At 38.9% G+C, this 11,243-nt stretch overlaps 2 protein-coding genes across 3 annotated transcripts; one reads left to right on the top strand and one right to left on the bottom strand.

Moving 5' to 3' along the window:
- The first annotated feature begins 483 nt into the window (after positions 1–483).
- LOC131301648 (uncharacterized) lies at positions 484–2,071 on the top strand. Its single transcript, XM_058328025.1, has one exon. It carries the CDS (start codon positions 534–536, stop codon positions 1,635–1,637), a length of 1,104 nt encoding a protein of 367 aa, XP_058184008.1. The 5' UTR covers positions 484–533; the 3' UTR covers positions 1,638–2,071.
- Positions 2,066–5,662, bottom strand: LOC131301649 (glutathione S-transferase T2-like). 2 transcript variants are annotated; one of them, XM_058328027.1, is made up of 3 exons: positions 5,382–5,662; positions 3,053–3,489; positions 2,066–2,763 (listed from the first exon to the last, which is right to left on the bottom strand). In XM_058328027.1, exons 2-3 carry the CDS (start codon positions 3,482–3,484, stop codon positions 2,461–2,463), a joined length of 735 nt encoding a protein of 244 aa, XP_058184010.1. In that variant the 5' UTR covers positions 3,485–3,489; positions 5,382–5,662; the 3' UTR covers positions 2,066–2,460. The 2 variants fall into 2 exon arrangements, with proteins under 2 accessions (XP_058184010.1, XP_058184009.1); XM_058328026.1 differs by having other exon boundaries at positions 2,071–2,868; positions 5,382–5,653.
- Between the last annotated feature and the right edge of the window lie 5,581 nt (positions 5,663–11,243).

Consider the following 11,243-nt stretch of genomic DNA (forward strand, 5'->3'; position numbering starts at 1 on the left):
GAGTTATTTATTTTGAATGTTCTAAGAGGTTAATTTGCATTACAGAATTAGGAATATTTTAGAGTTTGAAAACTTTGATATAATATTGTTAGGGTACAAATACTATACATGTATATACACGCACACGCATAGAGATTTTTGGGGTCGCGTATATTTATTGAATGACTAAGAGCATCCGCATCAGACTCTTCAAATTTCAGACCAAATTACTCTTTAAAAAGTCACTTTATTACTTTAACTTGTCACCTTTTAAATGCCTATTGCATCAGACTCTCTATTTTTATTTATTAGACTCTCTATTTTTATTTATTTTATTTTGTTGGAAACAAATTGGGACTAGCCGTTACCCAACTGTTGGGATTTTTTACTGTTGGATTTTTTATTGCATCCCAACGGTCCTTTGTGGCATCAGAACTCCTCCATATATATTTCTTCATGTCTTCCATCTCCTACATACTACTACTTCCACTCATTCTCCACCACCTGTTCTTGCATTCCATCAAGGAGAACAATTCTAGCTTCATTTTCTTAACATGTATCTTGAGTCTCTAGATAATATGATTCTATATGATTCCGACTCCGACGATGATTTGGAGATTATTATAATAGCTGCCATGGAAGCACAACGGTTGGAAGTCGAGAGTTCATCATCACGACGAAGTTCTACTCAACCTCGCAATTTCATTCAGCGTGATCATTTGGGAGGACATCGGAGGGTCTTTCTCGACTATTTTAATGATCCACCAATATATCCACCCAAGATTTTTCGAAGGAGATTTCAAATGAATCGATCTCTTTTTCTCTGTATTGTATCGGAGGTGGTAGCTCATGAACCATATTTTGTCCAAAAAAGAAATAGTGCTGGAGTGTTGGGTTTGTCTTCCCCCGTGAAGATAACTGCAGCAATTAGATTGCTCGCTTATGGAATAGCTGCAGATGCTATTGATGAATATCTAAGGATCGGAGAAAGCACCGCACTAAAATGTCTCAGAAAATTTGCCAAAGCAATTATTGCAATTTTTTCTGACGAGTACTTGCGATCACCAGATAACAATGAGATCGCTAGACTACTAGCAATTGGCGAAAGTCGTGGTTTTCCTGGAATGTTGGGCAGCATTGATTGTATGCATTGGACGTGGAAGAATTGTCCAACGGCATGGAAAGGTATGTATATTGGACACTCTCATGAACCAACTATTATTTTAGAGGCGGTAGCTTCATCTGATCTTTGGATATGGCATGCCCTTTTTGGGTTACCTGGGTCTAACAATGATATCAATGTACTAGAGAGATCTTCTGTATTTAGTGAGCTTACTCAAGGGCGTGCTCCTCCGATTAATTACACTGTTAATGGTAATGACTACACAATGGGATATTACCTCACTGATGGTATATATCCACAGTGGGCAACATTTGTGAAAACAATTCCATGTCCACAAAGAAACAAGAAAAAATATTTTGCCAAGGCCCAAGAGGCAAACAGAAAGGATGTAGAGCGAGCATTTGGGATACTTCAAGCACGTTTCGCGATTGTGCGTGGACCTGCACGATCTTGGAGTCTCAAGACTATTAAAGATATTATGAAGGCTTGCATAATACTTCATAATATGATTGTCGAGGATGAGCGAGATAAATAGGTAGTTCAAGATATGGACTATGAACAAAGTGATAAAGTTCCTCCAATAGAAGTTTTGCAAGAGCAATTGCTTGACGTTATGGAATTCATTCAACGGCATCGTCGTATTCGAGACAGAGGAGCTCATTCTCGACTCAAAGCGGACCTCATCGAGCACTTGTGGCAATTACATAGCGAATCATAGGAGATTGTAACTAGGGATAGATGGAGCTTGGTGCAATCAGTCATGGAAAGGAGCTGTGGCTTGGGCATCCTTGTCAACTTTGTCTTTTGTTCAAGAGTAGAAAGTCAGGAGAGTGTTTGTAATGTTGCTAAGTCTGTGATGTATTAGTGTTTCATATATGTAGTTATGTTTCTGTTTCCTAAGAGAAAAAAAAGATACCTAATGGCATGCACTCATATTCTTGCAAGGAATGGAAAAAACAGAGCCTCAATTTGCAATTCCAATGTCATTTTTATACCCACACAAAACGCTGTAATCATAATACATAAAAGCATCTCTAAGTTTTTATACCTATACAAAAAGGTCATGATCATATTACATAAGCATCTGATCATAATACATAAGCATCAGGTTTTCATAATACAAATGCATCCTAGCATTCATACACATATTAGCATCATCCTAATTTCAAAAGTAAGAAGTTCAGGATCCCACAAACATATGTTCCAAAATAGAGTAACTATCATAATATGCCTTGGTAGTCAGATTTCTCCACTTAACTTTTGTTTTTTTGGCTCTCAACAATTTCCATTTGGCGCTGATGAATATACTCTTGTTGCATTGGAGGCATGCCACTTGTATCCAACATCATGATTCTCGCCTACTCTTTTAACTGTTCCATTTTCAGCTTTTCAACTTGAAGACCATATGATATTTGAAGCATTTGATGCTTCTTCTCATTTGCTACTTTCTTATCTTCTTTTAGCTCATTCAGAACTTGCACAATTGGAGCACTTGCATGATCATTGGTCTTGTTTTTCTTCTGCTGTTCCTTTGCAATCTTATTACCTATCAATCTCTCCACTTGGATCATATCGTCTGCGACATCCTCTTGTGGGTTGACTAGCTCGGCTAATGGTGTTGCAACAGTTCTACCTCTTTTTGGTTTTTTCTTCTCACATTCCTGAAACCATTTTGGTTGATGTTTCAACACATCCCAACAATGCTCGAATTGAAGTGCAAAATGTTTCACATCCAGACTTTGGTACATGATTTTTGCCTCCCTGATCTGAAGAGTAATAACCAAAAAAATCTATTAATGAAAACGAATCCTCAAATGGATCAGTTTGTTTTCTATTCTCAATTTTAATATTCTATCATAACAAATCCATCAACAAAAAAACTAAATCTATTCAAGGCAAGTTAATTGAAGGAGCAGTCACAACTAAAAAGCAGTTACAACTAATGGATACCTTGTCTTGCTCAGTCATACCACTTTGATGCGCTGCTTCAATTTGGGCCAAGTACCCACAAAACTTGTTAGTGCTAAGTTGAATTGTTGACCAGCGATTCATTAGTGAATTATCATTGCGTTCACTAGTGAAGGTCTTGTTCTCATGGAAGAACTCCCAAACCCTTATCCAAAATGTCTTATGTTTTTGGCCATTTCCCTGAACCGCATCCAAGCTAATATTGAGCCATGCAGATACGAGCATATTGTCTTCTTCTATGCTAAAGTTACCACCGCGTTTCCTCGCCACTGGTTTTGTTTCGACAGAGAATTGAGACTCTTTTTGTGCCACTTGACCAACTTGGCTCACATACTGAGACTCCATAAACTGATCGCCAAGGTTGGACCCGTCATGGATGAGATTGGAAAAGAATGGGTCCTGAAGTGAATCCATCCTTACTACAATAACAGAGTAAAAGAATAATTATAACATATAAATGACATGATTGATATAGAAACTCTTACTCTCCGAAATGAATATAGAAAACAACTTAACGAACACAAAATAAGGCAACTTAAGGTCACCGTTTCTGCATTTTGAGATGTACTTTAAGACATTTGCCCTGTAGGAGTGATCTCCTTTTGATAGATAATAGTCCTTTTCCAAAGCAAGCAATTTTACAAGTTCTACAAAGCCTAAAATCAATACATCTCATATGAAGACAAGAAGAAGTTACCACCTGCTCCACCTTCACCAAATAAATCACCCACCACCATAAGAACAAGCTGCAGAAAAACGCAGGAATCTATACCATGCTTTGTGATTGCTTTGTTCAGAATTCTATTAGCTAGCCAACTCTAAGTGCTCAATGAGCATCTTCTTTATCTAGTATCATCAATCACACCCTCGACAACAATGCGGCAAGAGCATTTAGAAACGAGAAGACAGGTAAATTTTCAATAGCAGCAAAATCAAAAACAAGCATTAGCATAACCAAATCAGACCCAAAACGGGCTCATCCTTCAACAACTGCTGCCCACTTTCCTGGGTCAACATATCCTATTGCAATTAAAAGCACAAGTCCAATAGTAGGAAGTAACTGCTGAATGATCCTTGGCTGATCGTTAGCAGTAAAAATTCTAGTGTCCATGTGGTAAAATCTTCCAACAAATAGGATTTCAGCACAACAACCTTTTAACTGCTCTTCGTAACAAAAGGACTTCCTAACAACTATCCAGCCCAATAAATTACATAGTTGCATACATCAAATGTCATTTTAGGGCACAAATGCTAATCTTCATTGGCATCCAGAATAACATGTATACTTAAAAACTTAGGTGCATCGCCTTAACTTAATGAATTTGTTTCCTTGGCTCAAAAACTTTTATAAGGACAACACTCGACGATCGAACACAACGGCTAAAAATCTAGTTCAACAAATCCCAACATGCACTTGTACTATTATAGACATAGACTCCAATCATATATGAAAGGTACAATATATTTTGCAAAACTCCACGGAGTATTTGAATACTTGTGAGAAACACTATCAGGGCAACAACCACCACAGTACCTTTTTGCAGATTATGAGAATTGTAGATAAAAAATATGCAAACCACTCTTAACCAAATTTTTTATGAAAACTGCTAAAACCTAGAAATTCTAGAAAGAAGAAAATCCCATGTTCGATTATGCATTTAGCCACAAACCCATTTAAGAACACACCAATCAGTGAATACCCAGTCGCACGGACCCATTTAAGAATACACCACTAAGTAAAATACCCAGTTCCAATAACGCAAAAAATAACAACTCTCAAAGTCGATTGAAGGAGCAGAAAGCTTTGGTGAGGTGAGGGCTTATCATTCATCGGTGAGTCAATGGAAGCACGCTGGAATGGTGATCCATTGTAATCTGTCTACGACTCTTCCTAATAGACTTGCACACATATAACACAATGAGGGGTGAACTCCTGCAAATCACTGTTGTACACACCACACATATATGCCTATTTCATTACCAATATCACAGTGAATACGAAAAAACAAGCTTTGGACTTCCCAGTGAATACCAAAAATCATAAAACCTGACCTGAAGAAGTTGTGTAGCATTTAGTGGTCCTTTTACTAGAAAAATGTCATTGACACCTTATAACAAACACCTTGTAGGCAGAACACAATCTTTACTAAACCAACCACAAAATCATAGAGGAATTACCCAAAAAAAAATCATACACAAGGAGGGGTGAATACATGCTTGTTTCATCACCAATTTCACACAGTATATCAAAAGCCAAAAAATAAAAAATAATAATAATACTGTATTGGGAGATGGAGGTAAACAAGAATACCTTCAATTTGATGAGATTCAATGATGGAAGAGGGAGAACGAGGGAGAGAGAATAAGGATCAGTTGTGGCTATATGTTCCATTTTGGCGCCAGATGCTGCTCCAGATTGAGCGGGAGGAAGGATGCGAGTGAACAGTCCCTTGGTGAAACACACGAGGCACTGTAGCTTTTGCTACTCCTCTGGCTTCTTCCACGAGGCTAATAACGCAGGGTTTTTGGGGTTTTTCAAGAGAGGGCTCGCAACTTTAGTTTAGAAGAGGGAGTAGATAGGGAGATGTGGATGCCCTAATGAGGCTAAAAATCATGTCTCATCGTTGTAAATTGGTAAACCTAAGCTATTGAATCATGACCCCATGCTGATATACTCTTTAGGGTCGCCACTGATGGTTATTGAGCATCTGACCAATGTGTTTTTTTGAATTATGTTACCCAAAAAGTTTTGTAAAAAATGGGTGGTTTAGATTACAATTTCAGACGTCTTTAAGCATGCATTCGTTTTGTGAGCACGCTAAAGCTTTTGTGCCCAATCCCTCTTTCTAGGTATTTCAAACAAGGGAATCTAGCATCAGTCATTGGATAGTTCTGCCCATGAGATTTTCAAAACCATTGTTATGCTACTACTTTTTTAATTCAAAAAAAGTGTTAGACGCCCTCGACCGGATCCAGGGTGCTGTAGTGCACCTGTGTAGTGTACGTGTAGAACAACACACAGTCATCGAGCTCATCAAATTAACAGTTCACATTAAAAATCAATTATGACCGGTAATTAATAATTCTTACCGGTCATAATTAAAAATTATATCTCAACCATTCATTATCAAAATCAATGGCCCGTGTGTGACCAACAGGGTGCCTTAGAAGGTCTTGCACCACCGGATTTCCCAATCCCCTAAGACCAGCCACCTAATTTGGTGTTTAGTTTACCCAATGTCCTTTATTCATCACAGTTAAAGTATTTTAACTACTCATCATGTCATATGTTTGTCAACTATATTTTCATATATTTAGGCCTTCATTGCAAATAATTGAAATATATTTGTCACTACTGAATAACATAGTTATCTTTTTAACGGTAGATTAAGAAAAAGAATGTGTAGAGATATATAGTTAAATATTTGTCCCCATTTTCTTTTTGATAACTTAGTTGTCCGGCAAGCTTACCCATCTCGACTTATCATGTCCCTTTGTGACAATAATATTGAATCTACTCTTGGTCTCAAATCTCTATTATAGGGTTGCAAAGATTAGCAAGAGAGATGCACCGGAAAAGGAAAGGGATGCATGCTGTTGCGTTTGCACCAAATATTTCGTACTTTTTGTTTTGGTATTTTTTTGTATTTTCTGAATTTTTGTTAGATTCACATTTTATATTTTTTTTGGATTAATCATCCGTCCCGACGAGAAAAACCTAAAAAAAAAAAAGGCTCACTATAAACAAAAATATATCAAATAGATAGTATTTTTTGTCTATAGTGTTGTCTTAAATGGACTTTTCTCAATTTCGGTCCACATTTTTATACTTTTCTAATTTCTCTCGATGAGGCGAATGATTTATTCAAGAAAATTAAGATGAAAAACTAAAAAAATGAAGGAAAATAAAAATACACAGTATTTTTAGTGGAAACTCAGCTGCATGAGGTACTGTCACGCCCTCGATTTTATACATAAATAAATAATTCATTTCGATAAAAGATCTTTCACATAGCATAAATAGTACCCAAAAGATTTCTCATTCACTTAACTTTACGAACAAGTCTCCAAGTTTAAAGATTTACAACTTTAGCACTCTGGCCCCAAATAAACTTAAGTACAAGTACGAACAAGTTGATAAGTTACAAACGGTTTTGTCAAAGGAAATCTTGAATGAATAGTTACAAACCCATCTTTATCAAAAGAAAGTCAATTACAAAGATGTTCAAGTAACTAAGGTGGTTAGCTTCCAGAAAGGTCTCATGTCCAAGCACACGAATGCACGCAGTATATTGTCTGGCATTTTATCCTGAAAAGAAAAATTAGGTTGAGCTATACTAGCCCAATAGAAAAATCTTTACCAATTTTATGTGCAAATGTGGTGATAAGTACAAAGGAAATAAGACAAGGAATCATGGCTCTATGAATGAATAATAGCCAACTCAATGGTATGCCAACATTCAATACGATAGTTCCAAGACATGTCATTATCAGAATGTACCTCATAGTTCATAATACTCATGCAACTCTAGTAATTTCGACACGACTCGCTATCATAAATCTCCACTATCTGTATTTCCACCCATTGCGTTACAGTATAACATTTCAAAGGTTACCGTATTGCCACCCCTTGCGTTATAGTGAACCCTAACAACTTGGATTACTGTATTACCGCCCATTGCATTACGAGACCCACTTGAGTCTCCGTATTACCATCCCTTGCGTTACGGGACTCCCTATCCCCACTTCCTACTCATACACCCACCATTTTATACTCAAAATGCAAGCTAAGACCTTCCCATAATCATGTTCTTACATGAAACATGTTACAATATGTCATGGTGCTACAATTATGCCACAAATATTCATGAATAATCAACCAATCAATATGATGCATTTTAACGTAGTTTTAATCAAGTAGTTTCCTATCCGTCCTTCATTAACAAAAGGCCAACAAAGCAAGGGTAACATCGATTAATCAAAGAAGGTCGACCAAACATATTTGAGATAGGTTAGGAGGTGTCAAAGAGATGCTAGAAGTATCCGGGGTTCAAAACAATCGACGAAGGATCAACAAAGTTCAAACAATGTTTTGAGCACAAGGTACTGATACCACAAAAAGTAGGTATCGGTACCAAACCAATCTAGAGGGCAATCTGGAACCAAGGTACCAATACCTCAAAAGTTGGTATCGGTACTAAGGCATTGATACCTCAAAAAGTTGGTACTGCTACCAATGCCTTACAGCAGGCGATTTGCAGATTTTTGACAGATTTCGACAGGGTTAAAAACTACGGCCAATACCCAACTTTTTACACCAAATCAAAACGTATACACATAAAAGAGTCAAAGAAACCCCTACCTCACAATAATGCCTGAGATTCAAACGATTTGGCCGAGCCCTAGCCTCCACAAACTCCGAAATCAACAAGAACTTCCCTCCAAGCTTGACCCACGAAATTTCGAACTCAAGCACGTGATTGGAAGGCCGGAGGAAGGTTGATTCTTGAAGTTCTTGAGGTTTTGGAGGAGTTTTGAGTGAGAGGAAAAGAGAGAGAAAAGATCGGTGGAGAGAGGGAGAGAACGGATGAGAGAGAGAGATATGGAGATACAATTATCTCTTACATACATACCCACTCTATTTATACTCCCATAAGTTTAAATCACACCCACACTCCCTCAAGTTTCCATTCCATCACTTTTATCCTCAATCTAATTAACCACAAAATAATTCATATTTTCTCAATTAGGCATTTAATAAATAATTCAATAATTAAAAATTACCCGAGTCTCTACAATCTATCCTCCTTAACAAAATTTCGTCCCGAAATTAACAACTCAAGTCAAGTAAGATCATACATCAAGTAATCATGCTCACGCCGCAACACATATAACCAAGCAACAAACTAACAATCATAAAGTCAAAACTTAAAACTCACATTGGTTAATTCGGAAACAAATGCGAATACTTCTCTCTAACTTTGTCTTCCCGTTCCCACGTCAATTCTTCCTTTCCGAGAGTACTAAAGAACTCGCATTAACGGTATGGTCTTACCCCTTAAAACTTGCTCACACGAGTCTAGGATACGTATTGGCTCCTCTCCGTAAGATGTGTCAGCTTCCAATTCTAATTCTAACCACCCGAGAACGTGTGACGGATCTGGCTCGTACTTCCGCAACATTGACACATGGAACACATCATGAACTCCTGATAGCCTCAGTGCCAATCGATACGCAACTCTCCAATCTTCTTGATAATATCAAACGGTCTGATAAAATGCGGTGAAAGTTTGCCCTTTTGCCTAAAACGAGATAATCCCTGACGTGATGACACTTTAAGGAATACGTGGTCTCCCACTTCAAACGATAATGGCTGGCGACAACAATCGGCATAACTCTTTTGCCTACTTTGCGCGGTTAACAATCGTTGGCGAATCACTTTAACTTGCTCGGTGGTTCTCCTTTGTGCTTTAAGAAGGCGTTGACGAATTGCTCTCATACTTTCGGAGGTTTCTTTGATCAAATCCGACCTGACCAACGTAGCCTCACCCAACTCAGTCCAACAAACAGGTGATCGACACGATCTCCCATATAAAGCTTCATATGGTGCCATCTCGATACTAGATTGGTAACTATTATTGTACGCGAATTCGACTAACAGTAGATGATCCTCCCAACTACCCCGAAAATCCATAACACAAGCCCGAAGCATATCTTCTATAATTTGGATCGTTCTCTCGGATTGCCCATCTGTTTGAAGATGATACGCGGTGCTAAATAGAAGATTGGTGCCAAAAGCGGCCTGTAGACTTTGCCAAAAGCGCGCGGTAAACCTTGGATCTCGATCCGACACGATCGAGACGGGAATCCCATGAAGACGGATAATCTCACGGATGTACAAGCGACTAAGCGTATCAATCGAATCCGTAACCTGAATAGGTAAGAAATGCGCCGACTTGGTCAATCGATCAACTATCACCCAAATGGCATCATGTCCCCTCGGCGATCTCGGTAAACAGGTAACGTAATCTATTGTCACATTCTCCCACTTCCATTCGGCCACTGGTAACAGCTATAACTCTCCGGCGGGTCGTTGATGTTTGGCTTTCACTTGTTGGCACGTAAGGCATTTAGACACGAAGATGACAACATCTCTCTTCATTCCCGGCCACCAAAACTGTCTACGCAAGTCATGATACATTTTTGTTCCCCCCGGTTGCACGGCTAACGGTTGATAAGCACTTTGGAGTGGCGAGGCTCCCAATCAAGTCAATCTTGGCTCTATCGACTTCAATGCCCTTGGAAGACACAATATGGCCAAGAACGATGCCTTCGGTCACCATGAAGTGACATTTCTCCCAATTCAGCACTAGGTTCTTCTCTTCACACCGAGCTAACACTAGCCCCAAGTTAGTAAGACACGCCTCAAAGGAGTCACCAAAACGGAGAAGTCATCCATGAATACCTCAATAATTTTTTCCACCATGTCACTAAAAAGACCCATAATACACCTCGATAAGGTACCGGGGGCATTGCAAAGCCCGAATGGCATACGACAAAAAGCAAAGGTCCCGAATGGGCAAGTAAACGTTGTCTTCTCTTGATCTTCCATGGCCACTTCGATTTGGTTGTAACCGGAGTATCCGTCGAGGAAGCAATAAAATTGGTGGCTGGCCACCCTCTCGAAGATTTGATCTATGAAGGGAAGAGGAAAATGGTCCTTCCTCGTGCTTGCATTCAACTTCCGGTAGTCGATACACACCCCCCAACCGGTTTGAACACACGTCGGAATAAGCTCATCCTTGTCATTTCTCACTACCGTCACCTCGGACTTCTTAGGTACCACTTAAAGCTAGCTCACCCACTTAGAATCCGCTATCAGTAAATGATACCGACTCTAATAACTTGAGCACCTCCGCTTGCACGACGTCCTTTATGATCGGGTTCAATCGTCGTTGAGGTTGGCAAGATGGCTTGACATCATCTTCCATGTAAATGTGATGAGAGCAAAGGGATGCATCGATGCCTTTAATATCGGCTATGGACCACCCGATAGCCTTGGAATGCTTCCTCAATAACTCATGTAATTTCAACTCTTGAAGTTCACTTAGGGCGGAGGAGATCACCACCGGGTATGTTTGGCCATCGCCAAGATAAACATATTTAAGTGTTT

This window comes from Rhododendron vialii, chromosome 9a (assembly GCF_030253575.1).
Source record: "Rhododendron vialii isolate Sample 1 chromosome 9a, ASM3025357v1".
NCBI classification, from domain to species: Eukaryota; Viridiplantae; Streptophyta; class Magnoliopsida; order Ericales; family Ericaceae; genus Rhododendron; species Rhododendron vialii.

Excerpts from the sequence above, each read along its gene's own strand:
- LOC131301648 (XM_058328025.1), top strand. The coding sequence starts at position 534 with ATGTATCTTGAGTCTCTAGATAATATGATTCTATATGATTCCGACTCC.
- LOC131301649 (XM_058328026.1), bottom strand. The coding sequence starts at position 3,484 with ATGGATTCACTTCAGGACCCATTCTTTTCCAATCTCATCCATGACGGG. Across the intron at positions 2,869-3,052 it reads GTATGACTGAGCAAGACAAG|ATCAGGGAGGCAAAAATCAT; the intron begins GTATCCATTAGT and ends ATTACTCTTCAG.